The sequence below is a fragment of the Megalobrama amblycephala genome, linkage group LG7, assembly GCF_018812025.1.
Source record: "Megalobrama amblycephala isolate DHTTF-2021 linkage group LG7, ASM1881202v1, whole genome shotgun sequence".
Classification (NCBI taxonomy): Eukaryota; Metazoa; Chordata; class Actinopteri; order Cypriniformes; family Xenocyprididae; genus Megalobrama; species Megalobrama amblycephala.
In genome coordinates this window covers 5,304,391-5,329,152 of record NC_063050.1, presented here as the reverse complement: position 1 = coordinate 5,329,152, position 24,762 = coordinate 5,304,391, and the positions used below count along the sequence as shown (strand labels likewise).

The 24,762-nt window shown below is 41.6% G+C and overlaps 2 protein-coding genes across 2 annotated transcripts; one reads left to right on the top strand and one right to left on the bottom strand.

The window, feature by feature from the left end:
• Positions 1-9,411: 9,411 nt before the first annotated feature.
• LOC125271141 (microfibril-associated glycoprotein 4-like) lies at positions 9,412-10,965 on the bottom strand. The gene is made up of 6 exons (XM_048195130.1): positions 10,845-10,965; positions 10,694-10,743; positions 10,388-10,594; positions 10,211-10,307; positions 9,961-10,128; positions 9,412-9,877 (listed from the first exon to the last, which is right to left on the bottom strand). The coding sequence occupies exons 1-6, from the start codon at positions 10,948-10,950 to the stop codon at positions 9,624-9,626; spliced, it is 882 nt and encodes a 293-aa protein (XP_048051087.1). The 5' UTR covers positions 10,951-10,965; the 3' UTR covers positions 9,412-9,623.
• A 3,942-nt stretch (positions 10,966-14,907) lies between these two features.
• Positions 14,908-16,395, top strand: LOC125271167 (microfibril-associated glycoprotein 4-like). The gene is made up of 5 exons (XM_048195168.1): positions 14,908-15,065; positions 15,156-15,365; positions 15,446-15,542; positions 15,625-15,792; positions 15,924-16,395. Exons 1-5 carry the CDS (start codon positions 15,060-15,062, stop codon positions 16,178-16,180), a joined length of 738 nt encoding a protein of 245 aa, XP_048051125.1. The 5' UTR covers positions 14,908-15,059; the 3' UTR covers positions 16,181-16,395.
• Positions 16,396-24,762: the final 8,367 nt, after the last annotated feature.

Sequence of the window (24,762 nt, the reverse complement as noted above, 5' to 3'; positions counted from 1 at the left end):
TCCTCACTGTCAAAGTCCGTTTGAAGCAATTTTGGGAAAACATTTTTTGCAAATTTAAGAATCATCCAAAATGGGAAAGCATGGAAATGCCCAGTTCCTATTAATAATTGATAAAACACCAGTATGCACAGAAGAATGTCTCTAAATACTGTCTACTTAATCACCAATAATCCTAAAATTGTGGAGTCTCCATAAATAGTTTTCCATAAATACCCAAACCACACAAGCAAAACCCCAAATAATAGATTACAGATTAACAGACTGAATTTTACCCTAACAGGCCTGTGGCCTAAAGAGGTCAAACAGCCGAGAGTCTCCAAAATCAAGAGTTACCAGAGAACTTTCAGGCCTTTCTGGTGTTTCAGAAGCATCATTTGCTAATGGCTTGTCTATTACCTGCTAGACAGCATGCATGTTGTAGTGGAGGCCGTCTGTGAAAAGCGTCAAGGTAATCAAGCCCTTGATTCTCAGTCCTTTCTGCTGACTTCAATAGAGTCTATGAGCATGGATGAAAAGGCCTTACCTCCAGAAATCCAGAAAGAAAATGTCTCCCAGAGATAATTTTGCCAGTCTGAAGAGGATCTGATCAGGAAGCACCGAGCCAACCCTGAAAAAAAAAAGGTAACTGATTACTTGGAGTCTAATAACAAACCATCCAACATGAAATTCCACTTACCTGCAGTAACCCCGCTGAGACAATAGAACAAACTTGAGCTGAAGAATAGTTTGTTATATCAGAAGAGGATGGACGGAGGCAAAGTTTTGCAAACTCTCAATCTTCTCCATTCCAGATTTTATTTGCCGAAGATGGCGGACGATGTTGACAAAAAAAAAAAAAAAAAAAAAAATCAAAACGTACAAGCGCTGTGTTCATAGGAAGATTCCTCCACAGAAAGTGGCTCTCTTGGTGAATATTCAGACCCATAAGCCACTAGAACTGGTTTGTATGGATTTTCTGACGCTGAAACCAGACAGCGGTAACAGCAAGGATATTTTTGTCATCACAGACCAGTAAATCCCTTGCAATCCCTACCTGTAACTAAAAAAAGCACCAACAGTTGCTAGATGCCTGTGGGATAATTTATTTGTGCCTTATGGGTTTCCAAAAAGGCTGCTTCCAAAAAAGGGCCAGACTTTGAATCTCATATTATCCAAGAGTTGTGTAGGATTGCTGGCATCCGCAAAGTGAAAACCACCCCCTACAATCCTACAGGAAACCCTGTGGAGTGCTTTAATCTGACCCTTTTGCAAATGCTAGGGACAATGGAGAACAAGAACAAAGCTCATTGGAAAGATCATGTCAGACCATTGGCATATGCGTATAACTGCACTAGGAGCGATGTAACAGGATACTCACTGTATGAGCTTATGTTTGGCAGGCAGCCTTGACTACTGGTCGACCTTGCTTTCGGAGTTCCTCATTGGAGGACTTCATTTCCTCCAATAAAATCGCATTTTGAATGATGTCATTAAACATCTGTTATCATAGCACGTTCAAGATCTTTCTTTTCTCTGTGAATCTCTGACGCAAGCGGATGCTTGCTGCTGCGGGAGATTCAGCGTTACAAAATGAGAGAGAAATGATCAGTGTTGCCAACTGCTTTCAATTGAAAACTGGAAGCTAAAAGTCACTAGATGACATCATAATGGCAAATTCATCGATCTATATAAATATAAATATAGATCAGTAGGCAAAATAAGAATCTAGATAAGGTTTGTCCAAGAAGTTGCTAGATTTGTCCCTAAACGTTTGAAAAAAGTCTCAAAAGGGGCGGGGACGTCATTAAATCTAGTGACAAAATCGCTAAATTGGCAACACTGGAAATGATGTAAGAATTGTTTAAAATATCTCCAAATCATTTATACGTCGATGATATAGAAATTAGTAGTATTTAAAATGAGTGGAAGCGATTAATGATGCAATTTTAGCTTTAGCTTAAAGCTAATATAATGTGGTGCATATCTCTCTAACAAAGGGTTCAGAGAAAAACTGAATATATTTGAGAGTGACATCTTGAAACGTGCTTCATCTGGAGATTTTCTGGTTCCCTTTCAGTCGGTCACGTTCGACGTACGTCAGTAGTGACCGACGAATTGGGATATCGCTTAGAGAGCCCTATCAGCTTCGTGTGAACTAAAACAAGCCAATGGAATTGGCGTGCGATATTTGCATAATGCGCACCGCCTCCGACAAGTGTATATAAATAGGAAGCAGATGCAATCGCACTCTGTCTTTCGCTTCGGAGCCAAACACTGGTGTTCTGCTTCAAAGAAGACTTTCACTAAAGTGAAACTAAAACTGACTCAGAAGACGATCAACAGCGCTGTTTTGTGTTGGCAGTCACGGCACTTCAGCGAGGTCGCGAGCTTCCGGGGAGCCTGAGCTTAAAGCTCTCAACTGCTGTTTTTACAGCAACCTTCAAATCCACCTAAAAGAATAGTGTGTGTTGCGATTCGGTCCGGTTTCCCCGGTGTGTCAGGGAGTGGTGTACCTGAACACATCGCGTCACTCCCTGTGTGCTTCAGCACGAGTGAGCTGACTGTTCCCCTTCTAAAAGAGCTTTACAGACGAACCCTGACAGTATGTCATTTCGTCTGTGCGTTACTGGGTGCGGTCGTTCCCTGGTCCCTGCTGATGGGCACAATCGCTGCATCTCGTGTTTGGGCGTTCAGCACGCTGAAGCAGCTTTTGTGGATGGTTCATGTTCCCATTGCGGGAATATGACTATTGCGGTGCTGAGGTCTAGACTCTCCTTCCTGAAGTCTCAGGAAGCGGGGGTCCCCTCCCCTATGCCCCGTTCGACCGTTTTTTTCGGCCCCGGTCGGAATGACGGTTCGGCGGCGTATAGGAAGGGTGACTTGAGGATCACGGTTAGGGCTTCCCCGCCGAGCGTCGCTCCGCGGGCCCCTGCCGCCTCATCAGCACCGCAACCCATCGTGCCGCCGTTGGTTTCCGCTGGGCCCTCTACGGACTGTCTAGCCATTACCTTTGGTGTGCCTGCAGCAGAGCAGATGTCAATCTCTGCATCGGAAGGTGAGCCAGAGTCCTCGGGGGAGGAAGATCCGGCTGCGCTGCCGCCCTCCGGGACGGTAGCGTTGCCCGAGTCAGACCCCGAATTGACGACTGTGCTTTCCCGGGCCGCCATGTGTGTCGGGCTCGAGTGGAATCCTCCACCCTGCCCCGGCCCATCTCGGTTGGATGATTGGTACTTGGGGGGGGTCGCGCTGGTCAAACCCAGCGTCCCGCCCCAATGCCCTTCTTCCCGGAAGTGCACGATGAGGTGACCAGGTCTTGGCAAGCACCGTATAGTGTTCGTGCAAGGCCCGGTCCCTCGTCCGCCTTCACCTCCCTGGACAGCGGGGAAGCCAGGGGATACGCGAGGATCCCACCAGTCGAGCGGTCTGTTGCGATGCAGCTGTGTCCAACGGCCACCGGCTGGCGTGGTGAGTCGCGCCTCCCGTCCCGGGCCTGTAAGTTCTCAGCCGGTCTGACTGAGAAGGCTTACAGAGCCTGTGGGCAGGCTGCCTCCGCCCTGCATGCGATGGCCCTTTTGCAGGTTTACCAGGCAAAGGCGCTATCGGAAATGCCCCAGGAAGGGCCTGACCAACAGTTGCTTGGGGAGCTGCGCGCTGCCACTGACCTTGCCCTCCGGGCAACGAAGGTGACAGCGCGCTCTGTTGGTCATGCGATGTCTACTCTGGTAGTCCAGCAGCGCCACCTCTGGCTGACCCTGGCAGACATGAGGGAAACCGACAAACATCGGTTCCTGGACTCCCCCGTGTCTCCGGTTGGCCTTTTCGGCGACGCAGTGGAGAGCTTTGCCCAACAGTTCTCTGCTGCACAGAAGCAGGCTGAGGCCATCAAACACATCATGCCACGGCGGTCCGCTGCTGCCTCCACCCAGCCGCCTATGGCTCAGCCTCAGCCTGCTCGTTGCCGAGGGCGCCCGCCCACGTCGTCCTCCACCCCTGCTAAGTCGGCAAAGCAGCAGCCTCCACCAGCCAAACAGCAGGGTGCAGGTCGCGGACGTGGTGCCCAGCCCGTCTCTGCCAAGCCAGGTGGCAAGCGGTCGTGGTGGCAAGCGCCCGTCCCGCTGGCTCATTCGCACTATCAGACTCGGCTATGCGATTCAGTTCGCCCGGCGTCCCCCGGTTTTCAGGGGTGTCCACTTCACTCAGGTGTCGTTGGACAGTGCACCTGTTCTCCGGGCGGAGATTGCTGTCCTACTGGCGAAGGATGCAATCGAGCCGGTCCCTCCAGCCGATATGAAGTTGGGGTTTTACAGCCCCTACTTCATTGTACCGAAGAAGGGCGGTGGGCTACGGCCAATCCTGGATCTGCGCGTTTTGAACCGGTATCTTCACAGGATGCCGTTCAAGATGCTCACGCAGAAGCGCATTTTCGAATGCGTCCGTCCCCAGGATTGGTTTGCAGCGATCGACCTGAAGGACGCGTACTTTCATGTCTCGATTCTGCCTCGACACAGACCCTTTCTGCGGTTTGCGTTCGAGGGTCGGGCATATCAGTACAAAGTCCTACCCTTCGGGCTGGCCCTGTCACCCCGCGTCTTTACGAAGGTTGCGGAGGCAGCCATTGTTCCCCTCAAGGAACAAGGCGTTCGTATTCTCAACTATCTCGACGACTGGTTGATCCTGGCCAGCTCGCGAGAGCAGTTGTGCGAACACAGGGACATGGTTTTAGCTCACCTCAGCCGGTTGGGTCTTCGGGTCAAGTGGGACAAGAGCAAACTCGCCCCCGGGCAGAGGATCTCTTATCTCGGTCTCGAGCTAGACTCGGTCGCACGGACTGCGCGTCTCACCGAGGGCGCGCGTCCAGTCGGTGTTGAACTGCCTGAGCTCGCTCAAGCGCAGGACAGCGGCCCCACTGAAAGATTTTCAGAGGCTCCTGGGGCATATGGCATCTGCAGCCGCGGTCACGCCGCTCGGATTGCTCCATATGAGGCCGCTTCAACACTGGCTCCACGGCCGGGTCCCGAGATGGGCGTGGCAGCGCGGCACGCTCCGTGTCCCCGTGACAACCGAGCTGCCGTCGCACCCTCATCTGGTGGTCGGATCCTTCGTTCCTGCGGGCCGGAGTACCCCTCGAACAAGTGTCCAGGCATGCTGTGGTCTCCACAGATGCCTCTGCCACGGGATGGGGGGCCACGTACAACGGGCATGCAGTATCGGGTCTTTGGACGGGGCCTCAGCTGCATTGGCATATCAATTGCCTGGCGTTGCTAGCAGTACGTCTTGCACTGGGCCGCTTCAAGGAGCTGCTGTCAGACAAGCACGTACTGGTCCGCTCGGACAGCACTGCGGCCGTTGCGTACATCAACCATCAAGGTGGTCTACGCTCCCGTCGCATGTCGCAACTCGCCCGCCATCTCTTGCTGTGGAGTCAGAAGCATCTGAGGTCCCTTCGGGCCACTCATGTCCCAAGTGTGCTCAACCGTGCAGCCGGCGAGCTCTCACGGCAGCCTCCACTTGCAGGCGAGTGGCGGCTCCACCCCCAGGCGGTTCAGCTGATTTGGCAGCATTTCGGCGAGGCCCAGGTAGACCTGTTTGCCTCCCCAGAAACTGCCCACTGCCAGTGGTTCTATTCCCTGACCGGTGGCACGCTCGACACGGATGCCCTGGCACACAGCTGGCCCCAGGGTCTGCGCAAATATGCGTTTCCCCCAGTGAGCCTTCTCGCACAACTCCTGTGCAAGGTCAGGGAGGACGGGGAGCAGGTCTTGTTAGTGGCACCGTACTGGCCCACTCGGACCTGGTTCTCGGACCTCATGCTCCTCGCGACAGCCCCTCCCTGGCCGATTCCTCTGAGGAAGGACCTCCTGACTCAGAGACGGGGCACCCTATGGCACCCGCGTCCCAACCTGTGGAACCTTCACGTGTGGTCCCTGGACGGAAGGTTCTGAGTGATCTCCCGCAAGCGGTCGTAGACACCATCACTTCCGCTAGAGCTCCTTCCACTAGGAGCCTCTATGCGCTGAAGTGGAACCTGTTCGTTGAATGGTGCTCCTCTCGCGGAGAGGACCCCCGATCATGCTCGGTCAGATCTGTGCTTTCCTTCCTGCAAGAGGACTTGGAGCGAAGGCTGTCTCCCTCCACCCTCAAGGTGTATGTCGCCGCTATCGCTGCACATCACCATGCAGTTGAGGGTAAGTCCCTGGGGAAACACGATCTGCGAACAAGCGCTGCCTTCGGAGGAGGCAGACCCAGCCCTAGCTTTGCTCTGTCCCGTCCGCGCTCTGCGTGTGTACGTGGATAGAACACGAAGCTTCAGGACCTCAGACCAGCTCTTTGTCTGTTACGGAGGCCAGCAGAAGGGAAAGGCTGTCTCCAAGCAGAGGATGGCCCACTGGATAGTGGATGCCATCGCCTTGGCGTACGATTCCCAGGGCGTGTCTTGCCCGCTCGGGTTGAGAGCCCACTCCACCAGAGGGGTGGCCTCTTCCTGGGCGCTGGCTCATGGCACCTCGCTGACAGATATCTGTAGAGCTGCGGGCTGGGCGACACCTAACACGTTCGCTAGATTCTATAGCCTATGTGTAGAGCCGGTATCTTCCCGTGTACTCGCTTCCACTAGCCGGTAGACACGTTGAACCCGCTCTAAGTGTCGGCTTGCAATGCCATTCCCGCCCCCTGGGCCGGATGCGTCCATATTTTGACTCCAGTCGCGTTACCCGCTTGGCGAACCCTGTCGAATTCCTCCGCCTCCCCCTTCGGCTCGGACATTGCGGAGTGTCTGATGCCAGGCCTACATCCGTCGCTGACGCTGTCTGTTGGCTGGGGTCCATATGTCGTGACTCCTCTACGTGAGCGGTCCCATATGTGTAATTGTCCATGGTTTAAAACTCCCTACGGCGAGTCCGTGTCTTTCCCTTAGCAGAGCCAGCTCTGCTGTCACCTGTCAGATGAGTCTCCCCCTACCCAGGTGGAGCCATCCCAGGGACTCCATATGCGTACTGCCCCCCGGGCCAGTCCATATGTGTATTCTCCACGTAAACTCCTCCCCCATTGGGTAGGTAGTGGCCTCCGCAGCGTCCCCTACGGGTTCGCTTCCCCAGTGTAGTCTAGTTTACTTAGTGGGTATTAGGTAAAACAGCAGTAAACTCCTCGGCGTGAGCTCGCCCCCTTCTCCATTCCTCCGGTGCTATGGGCAGCCAGAGCTCGCGTTGAGCACTGGAAGGGGTTTTGTAACTGTGGCGCTTTAGTTGGGATCCCAATTCGTCGGTCACTACTGACGTACGTTGAACATGACCGACTGAAAGGGAACGTCTCGGTTACGTATGTAACCCTCGTTCCCTGAAGGAGGGAACGGAGACGTACGTCCCGTCGCCACAGTTTCTGTACCCTCGCTGATGTGCGGACACCAGTTGTCTCCTCAGCGAAAAACAGAGTGCGATTGCATCTGCTTCCTATTTATATACACCTGTCGGAGGCGGTGCGCATTATGCAAATATCGCACGCCAATTCCATTGGCTTGTTTTAGTTCACACGAAGTTGATAGGGCTCTCTAAGCGATATCCCAATTCGTCGGTCACTACTGACGTACGTCTCCGTTCCCTCCTTCAGGGAACGAGGGTTACATACGTAACCGAGACGTTCTTCTGATGTATATGTAAATGAGTTGGTGAGTTAATATGTTTTTATTTATTATCATTTCAATATTGTTCATATTAAGTTTGTTTCATCAAATTATTGTTTATTTGGTGCAGTATTAGCGAAAAATAAAGCCTTAGTGTGGAACGTAAACATAAATGTTGTTGTTTATGTAAAAAGAAACTGTTAATGTGCATTTGTGTGTCAAACAAGGGGATATTTACACAAGTACACACAATTTAAGTGAAATTATTGAACAAAGGGAACATTTATCACACAGAGTATATGCATGGATATTATTTGATGTGTTTTATTAGGAGTTGTGTTTAAACTAAATTGATGTGTAATTGTTCTTTTGGCCTTGTGTGTTCAAGGCCAAGGTTTTTTTTCCCTTCTGCTTTTGTTCGATGCAAGCTCTCTTGATGTTCAGCTGCTGAATGTGGTCTACAGGTTTCATCAAATCTAATTTAGTGCTTTTTGATGCCAGTATTTAAATTTAATGCCATTATATATAATGTGTTTGTGTGTTGAATGGAATAATTCAGGCTGAGATCAGGTGGATGGTCACTCAAGGTTACTTTACTAGGCCTGGCTGGGACAAGACAGTTGGGACAAACAGGACCAAAAGGCTGATCAGCATAGAGTACATCAAAGTTGTTGCATGAGAAATCAGCAGATCACTTTTACAAAGGCGAAGGTTAATGCGTGTATGCCTGAAGGTTAATGCGTGTATGCCTTTTCAGCGTCTCTGAATGTTCACTTAATTTCACTCATTTAATCTGACTCCAATTTCAAATGATTATTACTCTTAGGTTGTGTTTCCAATTAGAAATTAATCATTTGTTATGTATTAATTTAGATATTCGATTATTCTGATTACCTTATATCTTCAATTATTTCGTTCACTGCAGTCCTGGTATCGCTTTAGAAGAGTTACTTCGGGCGATTTGAGCACTCTTCCCGGACACAAACTCGTCAGTCTGACCTTAAACATTGGATGCAGGGTAAATATCTACCTTTAAGTCGGTCGCACTCTGCTTACTCATAACAAAAAGCATAGTTTTGATATATTTACGAAAACTGCAACTTATTTAAGGCAGTGATTGTCAGAAATCGAAATGGACTTAATTGACGTGCCCTATATGCTCCATCTTTTAAACCTTCTGTATGATCAATCCTGAACACAGATTTGAGGTAATACCTTCGCTTTGATCTACTAAAAATAATGGATTAAGAATAATACAGAATCAACCAAATATAACCTTTTATTTGTCAAGTAAAAATATATCATGCCAATTACATTACAATTAGACAATTAGAAGCCAATTCAGAAATGTTAAATGCATAACATCAATTACTCGAAGAAATGCATATATACACAGGGTGGGGGCCTGCAGAAGATCCCACATGAATGCTTTGCTCTTTACCTTTAATACCAGGACCAGAACAAAAGCATCGTAAATGTTTATTACACCAACACCTGTTTTGGGGGAGAGGAGAAGAGACACCACCCAAAAAGAGGACAGAATTTTCCTTAGTTTTCCATCTTCTTCATAATACCAGTGACTGCTGTGAAAATGAGACCATTTTACCAATCACACTGAGACATTTAAAATGATACCAAACATGAAAGGGAAAAACAATATATATACAAGTTACATTATACATAAAATATAAACTTTCAGTGACTTGAGGCAGGGGGAAGGAGAGTTTGCGTGTGTGTGTGTGGGGGGGGTTGCATACTGTAAATGTGTGGGGGCAAGGCGTTGTCCTATGCTGTTCTTTTAAGATCTTCTCTCCAGATACGCTTTATTGCTTTATTGCAGGATGCTTGATCTCAGTTTTCGTTTAACAGGAAAATCAAGCCTTACATGACCAAAATAAAATGTGCTACACCAACAGCCAACATATATTTCCAAGATTGCTCAGTTACACAATTAAAATAGAAAAGAAAACCTTAAAATGTCATAAGATAAAAAGTCCAATGTTTCCCCTTCAGAAGCACTGTAATGTTTCTAAGACACTCGTTTGATCTTCAAGCTGATGGATTTCATACTGACGGCAGTATTCTTCCAGGTTGACCAAACAGCTCCAATGGCGTAATGGGTGGGATCTTCTCCCCATAAATACACACCGTTGGGGTTTGTACCGTGACAGTTTGAGTACCAAAATGCCCCAAGGAAATGTTTGGCACAGTTACTATCATAGATGTCTTGGTCTTTATCAAAGGTGGTGAACTTTTGTCCATTATGGCCAGATAAAGAGTCGCCTGCAGAGAAGAAGAGCATCATTGAGGACATTAACTCAAACTGGAATGAGTTTTCATTGAGAATGAATGAAAGTGTCCTATACCTGCTCCTCCATCAGTGAATCCTGAAACACTCAGCTGATATCCTGCACATTCACAATCCACAGAGAAGGATGAGTACAGAGCAAAACCTTTCCTTCCTTCAAAGTCCTCCAGATCCACTCTCAGCATGTACTTCCTGTTACGTGTCAGCTGGTACATGTTCTCCAGCCCTGTTCACACACACACATGAAGAACATGTTCAACCAAACACATGATCATCCACACAAACGGACACTCACTGTGAGATCTTACCCAGCCAGTATTCGCTCTCCACATTCCCAAATCCTCTCTTGTACTGATTCCACGGCCGATAGAAATTCACACTGCCGTCCATTCTCCTCTGAATCACCTGTGGTGGGTTTATATAGAAGATATGATTCATAATGTATGTTCTGATGTGTGTTTAATGATCTAAAGTCACATTCATACCGTCCATCCTCCTTTATCTTCATCTTTCCCATCTGAGATCATGTCACAGTAAACCCAGACAGGAACGTCACCTGCTGGATAGATGGAGTAAATCCCACTGACTGTTTGTCCTGCTTTATAAAGGTCAGAACAGTCAATCGGCTTGTCTACATCACGATCACACTCACAGCCCAATATAACAGGGATAAGAGCCGCCAACAACAACATCTGCACAAGAGAGAGAAAGAAGTGAACATCAGTCTGAAATGAAGATAAAAACCATGTCAATGTATGTGACTGACAAAAAAATGAAACAGATGAACTTACTGCCATCTTCTCAACCTGTCCTCTGTAGATCACAGCAGAGATGTTTGTTTCTTTAAAAAAAAGAAGAAAGAATTCTTTACTCAGACCATTTGTATAAAATATAAACTTCTGAATGTCCAGACAAGCTTTGGAGAACAAGCCAGTAACTCACCGTTTGTGTTTTCCAGTTGTAGACGAGACAAACTCTCCTTTAAATATCTGATGTTCAAGCTCCTCCTCCCTGTTAAAGTCCGTTTGAAGCAATTTTGGGAAAACATTTTTTCCAAATTTAAGAATCATCCAAAATGGGAAAGCATGGAAATTCCCAGTTCCTATTAATGATTGATAAAACCTCAGTATGCACAGAAGAATGTCTCTAAATACTGTCCACTTAATCACCAGTAATCCTAAAATTGTGGAGTCTCCATAAATAGTTTTCCATAAATACCCAAACCACACAAGCAAAACCCCAAATAATAGATCACAGATTAACAGACTGAATTTGACCCAAACAGGCCTGTGGCCTAAAGAGGTCAAACACGCATGAGTCAGTTTTATTGGAAGAGGATTTACTCAACTGATGTAGGTGAAAGACCATGGAAACACTGACTCAAACATGCTTGAAAGGAGTCTCGTCACTCAGTCTGATTCTGTGATTCACATGATCAGTGTGCCCATAATCCATGTTGTTCAGAGCATAAACCTCAGGCTGGAGATGAACAAGGCTGATATCTGTTCTTTCCATTCAGAGGGTAGCGGAGAGTATCCAAAATCGAGAGTTACCTGAGAACTTTTAGGCCTTTCTGAAAAGATCTGGAGATATTCTGCATGAAGGAATGATCTCTGATCTCTTGTCAGGTGTTCTCCAAACTCATCAAGCATTATAGAAGAAGACTCAGAGCTGTTATCTTGGCAAAAAGAATTGAATAAAAGGGTATGATTAATTGCAAGCAGTGTGTATTAGAGAAAAACATTTCTCTCATAATGTGATTTACCCCCATTTAAAATTCTTATCCTCCAATGAAAGGTTGGATTTTTGTACATTTTTAAAAATAAAAGATCAAAACGATGAACAATGCAGATTTATTTTCACAGCCTTCTTTGGTCTTATTTACAAAGGGTATATGAATAATTTTGAGCACAACTGTATATTATGGGGAAATGGGGTATGCTGTGGATAGGTTAATAAATCAAGGTTATTGGTCTTGTTTAGTACTTTTTGCTTTAATAATATCCCACCTAAAACATACACGCTAAAAAGTGCTGGGTTAAAAACAACCCAAGTTGAGTTGAAAATGGACAAACCCAGTGATTGGGTTGTTTTAACCCAGTGGTTGGGATAAATGTTTGCCCAACGTGCTGGGTTGTTTTATTTAACTCAACTATTGTTAAAAAAATGACTATATGTCTGGCATAAAATGAACCCAAAATATGTTGGAAATTAAAAATCAGACACATAATTACTAGAGGCAACAATAATAATCAAAAGGTGAACATTTATTAATAAGCAATTTAATAAATGTCTACACTCTGAAAAATGCTGGGTTAAAAACAACCCAAGTTGGGTTGAAAATGGACAAATCCAGCAATTGGGTTGTTTTAACCCAGTGGTTGGGTTAAATGTTTGCCCAACGTGCTGGGTAGTTTTATTTAACTCAACTGTTGTATAAAAATTACTGTATTGCTTGCTTAAAATGAACCCAAAATATGCTGGAAATTAACATTTATTAATATGTTTAATAAATGAGCATTTATTAATAAGATAATGAATAATAAATAATAAACATTTATTAAATTGCTTATTAATAAATGTACACCTTTTGATTATCATTGTTGCCTCTAGTAATTATGTGTCTGATTTTTAATTTCTCACCTATTTTGGATTCATTTTAAGCCAGCCATATAGTCATTTTAATCAGTAGTTAAAATAAAATAAAATAAAATAAATAAAATAAAACTACCCAGCAGGTTGGGCAAACATTTAACCCAACCACTGGGTTAAAACAACCCAATTGCTGGGTTTGTCCATTTTCAACCCAACTTGGGTTGTTTTTAACCAAACATTTTTTAGAGTGTATGTTTAATTATTATTCATTAAACTTATTAATAAATGCTCATTTATTAAACATTAAATAAATGTTATTTTCCAACATACTTTGGGTTCATTTTAAGCAAGCAATACAGTCATTGTTAAACAATAGTTGAGTTAAATAAAACTACCCAGCAGGTTGATCAAACATTTAACCCAACTGCTGGGTTAAAGCAACCTAATAGCTTTATTTTTTTTATTTTCATTTAACTTTTTGATACACACTGCCCTGCTGGGGCAACCTAATGGCTGCACTTTGTTCTGCACTATGTTCCAACACTTTAAGACAAATGGATTTGTTGTTTATTGTTTTTTCATATTCAAGAGATTATAAGATAGATTCCGCCTTTTTGGGTTCACATTGAATGTTCTTCAACTTTTATACATAATAAATCTGTTTGTTTATGCATAAAGATTGATCTGTTGAAAGCAGTTATTTTGAGTTAGATGCCAAATGTTCTCCTCCTTTTAAATTTTCAAGAAAAAAAAAACCTGGGGAAAATAAATGCAGAACATGTTCACATAGGACACTATTAACATGACTATATGCACGAAACCGTTCAGAAAAATTTGGGCACAAATGGGTTGGCTTGTATTGCATTATTGTTGTTGCATTATATAATTATTGCACAATTCTCTCAGGTCAAATGAGTCCACTGCGTTTTAACCTAATCGACTTCTGTTAACGTTTTCTAATAACTGCTGGATACTGTTTGGCTGATCGTGGCCATGTTTTTAAAGACACACAAATTTTCTCAAGCACTCTGATGGCACCTTGGACAAAGACACTGCATGCCAATTTTAAAGTAATTTGGAACAACGTTTTGGTATTTAGAGCCAATTGCATGCTTTATGGCCCACTATTTATTCTCTGTGTCCTCAGTGTGGGCCCTTACATAAGTGCATTAAAGTTTGTGAAAATATATCATTCTGTTCAAGAGTTATAGCTATTTATATTATTGTGCACTTAAAAACATGGCACCCCCATTTTTTTGTCACAGAGAATCAAAAATGTCATGTTTCCTAATTCATTACAGAACTCAACTACGCAGGTTATTATTTCAGGGGTTTCATTACAATTGGTGAACAGCCTAGAAATAATTTGCAAAAAGAAGTTAAAGTGATAAATCAAAATGGCGGACAGGCCGTAGGGCAAACTATGTCAAGTTTGGTATCATTGTACTTGACATGTCCAGATAAATGTAAGGAGACAAGTTTTGTTCAATAAAAGGTCAATCAGGACAAAAGTTATAAGCATGTATTTACATGTTTTTTCCACTAGGTGGTGCTGGCCCCAAACTTCTCAGGCTCCTTCAGGGCACTGTGGTGATAACACATGCAACAAAAAAGGCTGATGCCCCAAATGGCCGAAGTGAAAATTGGGTATCACTCAACTCTATATGTCACAGAATCTAAAGAGACACATTTGTGATTTCTGGTCAAAATAATAATTATAAAAGTTATTTTGTAATTATAATTAATATTAAAGTTATACATTTAAAAAGCCATTATTCATATCTCTTAACCAGTAGTTAGCGCTGTTCTGAAACTGTGCATAATTTAGCAGGAACTGAACAAAAGTTTTAGAAGAAGCAAAAAAAAAAAAATGTGTTTTATTCTTCAAAAATTATTAATGTAAACATCAGTGCAATTTTGACCCATTGGTGGTACTAGAGGGTTTGAGATAGAGACTCCAAATTTGCTATGGTCAATGTTCAGACTCTCTTCTATCTGTGTGCCAATGTTCATCACTTTTGACCAAATTGTTTTATGTGCTGCCATAGACATCCATTCAAGAAGAAGAATCAGAAGAAGAAGATACAGAAAACATGTCAAACAAAACAGGGAACATTCATGAAATTTAATGTACATTATGAGAGAGACCACATTTACACCCAAAATTACAATTAATCATTAAGGAAATTAATACAAACTACAAATTGTATCTCTAAACTAAATCACCCGGATCCAGTCAGATTTACTGAATATATAAAATACAATTGGGTCAGTCACTGCATGTTTAACTTACATCAAGGATGCAGAAGACTTTATTTGAATCCAAAATGTGTTTGTTATGTAAATTTCTTCTGTGACACAGAGGAGGAGCCTGAGAATCTGATTGATATATAAAGAGTGTCTGTCAAACTGAACAACACAAACGGTGAGTTACTGTAATATTATTCATTTACCTCACAGAACATTCTGACATTTATACAACTTTCAGAAAACAGACATAATATTATTTTCGTCGTGATAAAACAAATCTCTACTGTGATCTACTGAGGAGAGACTGAGAAGATGACAGTAAGTTCATCAACAACTCTACATTCATACAGAGGGATTCAACTGTATTTCAGTGTGATGTTCATATCTTTCTCTCTCTGTCTTGTTTAGATGATGGTGTTTCTAGCAGTTCTTCTCTCTGTTGTTCTGGTGAGCGGATGCAGTACTGATGAAAACACGCCGGTCGACTGTTCTGACCTTTATAAAGCAGGACAAACAGTTAGTGGGATTTACTCCATCTATCCAGGGAGTGGCTTTCCTGTCTGGGTTTACTGTGACATGATCTCAGGTGGGAAAGATGAAGACAACGGAGGATGGACGGTACGAATTTGACTTTAGATCATTAAACACACATCAGAACATACATTATGAATCATATCTTCTATATAAACCCATCACAGGTGATTCAGAGGAGAATGGACGGCAGTATTAATTTCTATCGGCCGTGGAATCAGTACAAGAGAGGATTTGGGAATGTGGAGAGCGAATACTGGCTGGGTAAGATCTCACAGTGAGTGTCCGTTTGTGTGGATGATCATGTGTTTGGTTGAACATGTTCTTCATGTGTGTGTGTGAACAGGGCTGGAGAACATGTACCAGCTGACACGTAACAGGAAGTACATGCTGAGAGTGGATCTGGAGGACTTCACCGGAAGGAAAGGTTTTGCTCAATACTCGTCCTTCTCTGTGGATTGTGAAACTGACGGGTATAAACTACATGTTTCAGGGTTCAAGGATGGAGGAGCAGGTAGGACACTTTCATACTTTCACACTTGAAGGCACTTGTTCATCCACTATTAAATGTTTTTGTAATTTCACTAAATATTCTTCATATAAATATGATGTTAATGTCCTCATTGATGCTTTTCTTCTCTGCAGGCGACTCTTTATCTGTTCATAATGATCAGAAGTTCTCCACTTTTGACAAAGATCAAGACCCCTCTGAGAAGAATTGTGCCAAACTGTATCTCGGGGCATTTTGGTACGCAGCCTGTCACTATACAAACCCCAACGGTGTGTATTTATGGGGAGAAGATGATACTCATTACGCCATTGGAAATGTTTGGCTCACCTGGAGGAACAGTCACGCTGTCACTATGAAATCCATCAGCATGAAGATCAAACGTGTGTCTTAGAAACATTACAGTGCTTCTGAAGGGGAAACATTGGACTTTGTCTCATTTTACAACATTCCACTGTGTAACTAAGCAATCATGAGTTAATATCTTTTAAATGTTTGTTGGCTGTTGGTGTACTGCATTAAAACCATTCTTTGACTTACTATGTGTGATATTCGAGCTGTTTGAAAACAGATTTGTTATGCATTTCCTGCATAGGCTGTATGGAGCAGTGGGTGAGCAGGTGGTGAAGTGGTATAGACAAAAGGACTACGAGAAAAATAAAAGGAAGTCCGCATGTGTTCCAGCTGATATCAGACTCAGTCATCATAATTTTCTATGATAATACATGGTGTTAGAAACTACATCTAATAGACCCCTTAATCGCCTATGTCACGTCACCCTCACGACAATAAGCCTTAAATTCCCCGAACCACCCGAAAGTAATTCATATGTTGTCTAGGAAATATCCAAAACTTAAGTTAATTTACAAAAATAGCTGTCACGGTCCCGCAGAGTCAGTGACTGTACATATTCGGACAGTTCTGAACCTTCTTCTGCATCTATGTTTAATAAATCCCTCCTAAAACATGCTAGCTTACGCTTGTCAACATTGAGTCCAGCGTCTCTTTTTGCCTCCAGCTAAGCCCCGCCCACCAGGAAATGTTGCAATGTTTACAAACTTTTAAGGGGTCTATTTGTAATAAGATAATCCACGGGTCGAGTAATAAAAAATAATATAGTGTTTTATAGTGTGTTTTTTTTTTGTCAGGCACTAATTTGCAGATGCAATTACAGGGTTCGTTAAGCAGCAATGGAGTCAAAAGAGATCCGAGAGAAATTTCAAAAAAGGAGGATTAAAAACAAAGGGAAGGAAAGAGAAGTACCAGGTACCAGTAACCAGGAAGAATCAAGTGTTGGGTATGTATATGATTATGCATGTGACGGTATAAAATTTTCAATTGAAGTTTTAAGAAAGTAAGCCTCTATTAAAGACACATGGTTTTGCCAAAGAAGACCTTTTTACTTTAAATAGCTAAATGTTCATTTAAAGGTTCTTTACATGTAGTTCAGGGTTCCTCAAATCCGGTCCTGAAGGGCCACTTCCCTTCAGAGTTTAGTTCAAACCCTGATCAAACTCACCTGTGATTTTCTAGTTATCCTGAAGACCCTGTTTAGCTCGTTCAGGTGTGTTTGATCAGGAATGGAGCTAAACTCTGCAGGGTAGTGGCCAATGGCCATCCAGCACCCGATTTGAGGAACCTTCATGTAGTTCATATGCTGAGATGGTTCTTTGCATTAGAGTTTAAAGTTCTTTTTTCCCGACTTTTTGCTTTTCAAATCTGTAACTGTCAAAGCCACATCATTACTAGTTTTCTGGAACTCAAATTGTAATAATAATATAAAGATACTGACTAATCAAGATAAACTTATTAAAAAGGCTATAGCATCTTTATTTTTAATCAAATATAAATAAAATAATCATTTATTATGTCTAATTTGTAATTATTTCTCTAGCCATTTGAACAGAGAATTGTTTTGCCAACATTTTGCCACCATAGCTATTTTTTGTGTCCCTCCCCCAAAGGAAATCTGGATTTTTTTTTTTTTTTTTTATTGTTTTGAAACAATATTATAGAGGTGCAGTTGCACACCTTACAGATGACAAACCACGCAGGACAATGACGGAAAGCTCATCCACGGTTAGAAGCTGTTAACACTGGTGTTCCACCCTGTTATGTTCCGTTCCACCCTGTCAGACAAGTAATTTCAAATAATAATTTGACAGCAACGTTAAATGTTTGGCATATTTTTGTCTTATTTTGTGAGGTGAGGAGCACTAACAGCATATATATGCTTTTCAGCAAAAAAAAAAAAAAAAAAAAAAAAATTATATGTATATATATATATATATATATATATATATATTATTTACCATCCTATTGGCAAAAAATGGGCACAAAAAAGTACCTGTTCTTAAAAATCAAGACATATTCTATTAATCAATAATTGTTTTGTTATTGTTTCAAGAATAAAGAAATACTAAGATGGCATAAGGGACATATACAATCCCGATTCCAAAAAAGTTGGGACACTGTACAAATTGTGAATAAAAAAGGAATGCAATAATTTACAAATCTCATAAACTTATATTTTATTCACAATAGAATATAGATAACATATCAAATGTTGAAAGTGAGACATTTTGAAATGTCATGCCAAATATTGGCTCATTTTCGATTTCATGAGAGCTACACATTCCAAAAAAGTTGGGACAGGTAGCAATAAGAGGCTGGGAAAGTTAAGTGTACATATAAGGAACAGCTGGAGGACCAATTTGCAACTTATTAGGTCAATTGGAAACATGATTGGGTATAAAAAGAGCCTCTCAGAGTGGCAGTGTCTCTCAGAAGTCAAGATGGGCAGAGGATCACCAATTCCCCCAATGCTGCGGCCAAAAATAGTGGAGCAATATCAGAAAGGAGTTTCTCAGAGAAAAATTGCAAAGAGTTTGAAGTTATCATCATTTACAGTGCATAATATCATCCAAAGATTCAGAGAATCTGGAACAATCTCTGTGCGTAAGGGTCAAGGCCGGAAAACCATACTGGATGCCCGTGATCTTCGGGCCCTTAGACGGCACTGCATCACATACAGGAATGCTACTGTAATGGAAATCACAACATGGGCTCAGGAATACTTCCAGAAAACATTGTCGGTGAACACAATCCACCGTGCCATTCGCCAGCTAAAACTCTATAGGTCAAAAATGAAGCCATATCTAAACATGATCCAGAAGTGCAGGCGTTTTCTCTGGGCCAAGGCTCATTTAAAATGGACTGTGGCAAAGTGGAAAACTGTTCTGTGGTCAGACGAATCAAAATTTGAAGTTCTTTTTGGAAAACTGGGACGCCATGTCATCCGGACTAAATTGGACAAGGACAACCCAAGTTGTTATCAGCGCTCAGTTCAGAAGCCTGCATCTCTGATGGTATGGGGTTGCATGAGTGCATGTGGCATGGGCAGCTTACACATCTGGAAAGGCACCATCAATGCTGAAAGGTATATCCAAGTTCTAGAACAACATATGCTCCCATCCAGACGTCGTCTCTTTCAGGGAAGACCTTGCATTTTCCAACATGACAATGCCAGACCACACACTGCATCAATTACAACATCATGGCTGCGTAGAAGAAGGATCCGGGTACTGAAATGGCCAGCCTGCAGTCCAGATCTTTCACCCATAGAAAACATTTGCCGCATCATAAAGAGGAAGATGCGACAAAGAAGACCTAAGACAGTTGAGCAACTAGAAGCCTGTATTAGACAAGAATGGGACAACATTCCTATTCCTAAACTTGAGCAACTTGTCTCCTCAGTCCCCAGACGTTTGCTGACTGTTATAAAAAGAAGAGGGGATGCCACACAGTGGTAAACATGGCCTTGTCCCAACTTTTTTGAGATGTGTTGATGCCATGAAATTTAAAATCAACTTATTTTTCCCTTAAAATGATACATTTTCTCAGTTTAAACATTTGATATGTCATCTATGTTGTATTCTGAATAAAATATTGAAATTTGAAACTCCCACATCATTGCATTCTGTTTTTATTCACAATTTGTACAGTGTCCCAACTTTTTTAGAATCGGGTTTGTACTATCCAAGAAAAGCTCATTATTGTTTAACATTTACATTATTAACATGTTGTGATAACTATGTATATGTCCCTAACAGGGTGGAATATTTTCATGGCCAGTGTCTGAACAATCTACCTATAATTATTATTTGACCAATATGTATTCCTAATAGTTAAAAATGTCACTATTTTGGTAGAATGAAAAACATGAAAATCATATAGCTTTTTTTTCCAACACTTGTGAAGCCAAAATGTTACCAAATACCAGGAATGACCCAAATACAACATTTCATATGGCTGTTATGCAGTTTCTCAGTTTTACCTTCCAGTAAGGCTTAACACCACAGTTTCATTTGATGTGTTATTACTGATACGTGTAAATGTTATCAAGAGGTGGATGACAAATAATTTTCTGCAGCTAAATTAAGATAAAACAGAGGTTTTAATTTTAGTTTGTCCTGCAAATTTTCCCCCTGATCTCAAAGCTAAGTTAGGTTCTCTCTCAACCAATGTACACAAACAAATCAAAACCCTTGGAGTGATCTTTGGCTCTTCAATTTTTTGATAAACAAATTATTGCTGTTATTAGAGGAAGCTTAAGATCTATTGCAAAGTTGAAGAATCTTCTTTCCAGAAATGGTTTAGTAGTTGTGATTCATGCACTTGTAACATCACGATTAGATTATTGAAACTCTTTATTCTCGTCTCCCTCAATCTTCGTTATCAAGATGTCCAAAATACGGCTGCAAGACTCTTGACTGGGTCTAAAAAGAGTGACTATATCTTCCCTATTTTAGTGTCCCTTCACTGGCTTCCAATTAAATTCAGAGTTGATTTTAAAATCCTTATGTTTGTATTTAAGGTATTGTTCGGCATTGCACCAAGGTATATAAGTAATCTTCTTGTGTTATACTGTCCTGCTAGGGCACTTAGATCGGGGCCTTTTCTGTGGCTCCAAGCTTTGGAATGGTCTCCCCTATCATGTGAGGTCTGCTCCCTCATTGGACATTTTTAAATCTACTCTTAAATCATACTTTTATTCTTTATCTTTTGGGAACGTGTAATTGTTTATTGTGTAGACCGGCTTTGTACTCTGTACAACACTTTGGATCAATCTATATTGATCAAATGTGTTTTACAAATAAATGTTGTTGGTTTAAATCAGATGTGCCCAAACCTGTTCCTGGAGATCTACCTACCTGCAAAGTTTAGCTCCAACCCTGATAAAACACACCCGAATCAGCTAATTATCTTTAGGAGCAGTTAATAATTACAGACAGGTGTGTTGAGCTGGGCTGGAGCTGAACTCTGCAGGAAGGTAGATCTCCAGGAACAGGGTTGGGCACCCCTGGTTTAAATGTTTTATCTGTCTCTTCCTTGTGCTTTTGTTGATACTGGACTAATGCATCTACATGTCACACCCTCCGGTTAACTCGTATAACTCATAATTCCTTTTTTCTTCTCATGAGCTCCCTCCGTTGCTCTGGCTGAAAGGATAACAGTATAGTGAGACGGAGAGATCGCTCAAACCTCCTCGGATTGCAATCATCGCATAACTTCAAGGAAAATGAATAGAAATGCTCAGAAAAGTGACAAACATATGATATTTTGTTTTTTATTGTAAAACATTGTTCAAATGTTGATGCTTGAATCTTAAGTCTTTAAGTAAATGCCAAACTTCAGCAAGTTTGGATCGCTAAATCTTGAATGACTGTCAACTGTTGAATGAATGTCAGTCCCGCTTGTTTACTTCCAACCAGAAGGCGCTCCCACTTTTGACGCAAGGCCTCATGGGGCATAGGAAACTTGTGGATCGGCCTAAACATTCCTTTTTATTTTATATATGTTATGTAGCCTATAGTTTTATTTACTATGTTCACAGAAGCGCTGCAGGTGCAAGACATGGCGTTGTGTGAACTTATGTTCTACTATCCTGCAATTTTCGCTGGTTTCAAAACACACAACAAGCTGCATATTACTTGCCATTCATTTTCACTTAAATGTAGGCCTAATGCTTGACGGTTGGTGACATATATCATCGGAAAAATGAATGCCAGGGCATTGCCATTGTGACTTACCTAACCTATGATGACTTGACAGCTGAGTGAGCGCGTCAGCGTGGTCATTTCACTCAGTTTAGAGCCTGAGCTCTGGTGTTTCACACACATTTGCATAGGCTGTACTATTTTAATTCATAATTGGTTGACTGCCAAATCAAAATATTAAACGGAACGATAAAACAACATTATTAACCGGTTAATGGACATTTCAAATTGGTGTTTCTGTTCAGAACGATTACATTTGATTTCATTTCCATTTCTGGTTATGTTCCGTTTCTGGTTTTCGTTTCCTTGAACCGGTTCAGAGCCCTGCAATTAATGCAGCATCCATTTTTTTCCCATCATAATTTGTCTAGCATTACATATGATGATGCTCTTATTCACGCAAATACTTTTAAACCATTCAAGTACCACAAGACAAACGAGAATGCTGTCTGTGAAAACATGACATTCACAGACAGCATGAGAGTATGAGTATTCTCATAAGCGCAGTCTTAAATGAGTTAAATAACATCTTAAATGAACTTAAAGAGTGGTGAGAAAATGAGATGCACATCAGATCTGAGCCATGTGCAGCAGGCACAGGTCTTAAAGTCACAGCAGCAAACAAAGGAATCAAGAAATCAAAGAACAGAGGCAACAGATTAGTCGATATTTAATTTATCATTTATGCAGTTACGACTGTAAAGAGTTTGATAACTTTATTTCTGAACACTTTATTTATAACAAATTAAAATATTTATATTATATGATAAATTATATTGTCAGTGTTTGAATACTTATAATTATAATTTGAATATAATTTGAAACTTCCACATCATTGCATTCTGTTTTTATTCACAATTTGTACAGTGTCCCAACTTTTTTGGAATCGGGTTTGTACTATCCAAGAAAAGCTCATTATTGTTTAACATTTACATTATTAACATATTGTGATAACTATGTATATGTCCCTAACAGGGTGGAATATTTTCATGGCCAGTGTCTGAACAAACTACCTATAATTATTATTTGACCAATATGTATTCCAATAGTTAAACATGTCACTATTTTGGTAGAATGCTATAAACATGAAAATCATATAGCTTTTTTCCAACACTTGTGAAGCCAAAATGTTACCATATACGAGGTATGACCCTTTTGTGGTCTGAGCCGACTATGATATATGATCCGCTCTGTGTTCTCTTGTGTCTCTGGACCAGATTAGACAGTGATCGTGCTGCGGTGGTACACATGTACACACTAACGCAAAAATGGACTTAATTCGCATTAATGGAAAGCAAATATACACTGTCTGAATCGTTCCCTGTTCTCTTTATAGTGCACTGTGTGCCAGTCACCATGTAGAAACTAGTAAATGTGTGAACAAATGACAGATTTTAGCTGCAGCTTCAGCATCTGTTTACAGTGTAGGAGGGGCGGGACTTCAAATTCTATAGTGCATTTGATTGGACCGAAGATTTAGCCGAAGAGAAGCTGAAGTGTGATGTGATGTCATGAAAATCTGTGATCCATTTTAGCACAAGTGAGAGACTGTACGTTTTAATGCTTATATCTCCTAAATACGATTTTGTCATTGTTTTGGAACACACCAGTTTATTCATAACCTTAAGGCTAACATATTCATACTAAAAGCTAAAAAACGTACATTTTGATTTTAGGGGGACTTTAACTCTGGGAGCTCAGTCAGAATATTTTAAACTTATGTGTGAAAGGGTTCATCTAATTTTAATTAAATTTAATCTAATCTAATTTCTTCCCAATGTCCATTTTCAAATAAAGTCATTAGGTTGAGTTGTTGTTTCACAATCATGAGGATTTACTCTACTTCTGCAGGAATAACATTCAAATCATAAACATGAGAGATGTTATGTTGCATTGCATATAATACACAGCAAAATCCCCAGAGTTAAATCAACTCTGTTCAGAGTACACATGGTCCCTCTCTATATAGAGTTAAAGTTAATGAGATAATATGCTGTTTGTGGAGTTGTTTAATTAATTAAATCTTGACATTTAAGAAGGGAGATGTGATGTATGGTAATTGTGTAATTACTCCTTACCTGTTGAGGGCGCTCTCCGTCTGGAAATGTGTGTGGATATAACCTGTTGAAAAAGATCAAGAGGATGAGTTAAAAGAGATCGTCATGTTCATCTGGTGTCTCTGTGAATGATTAAAATATACATTCAACAAATATTACAATATCACAATAGCAAAGTGTCTGAATACATACATTTAGGTGATTTTTCAGTTCTTTTTCTTTTTAACACATTTGCAAAGTCAAATCTGTTTTTTAAATGTGTAGATTGATGTAATAAAATAACTGAAAGCATTTTAGCATACGGCTGCATTATAAAATGTGCCATATTTCCTCTGCATAAAGGCACAATATGTAATTTTGAGAGAGACAAGCGCAACACACGGTTCGAGAGCAGTGGAGCTTTTATAACGCTGCAGACGACTCTTTTTCCTCTTCTTCCCATCAAGCGTATCCGAGATTTAAACAATAAGACTTACTGTGTTGAGCAACAGTATATAACAATGATTCGTTTTCTGTCGATTAATGTATTCAAACAGTTGGTCATCTATCTTACAAAACACATATTAAAGGTCTTTGCTGTTTCCATAGTTTCTACAAAATAAAAAAATGAAAATCAAGGGTAACACGAGTGACAAGTGTAATATACATAATCCCAAGATAAGATATATAGTGTCTGATATAGAGCTGCAAGGCAATTGACTTTGAGAAAATGCATGTGTTTCTATTATGAATAACCATCAAACAATTACTGGCAGGAACTAAAGATGTCATGACCTACATACTCAAGATGTTGAATGAGGGCTCCACCTGGTGACGGACAACAGGGTTCACAGACAGGGTGTGTGTTGATCAGATGAGTC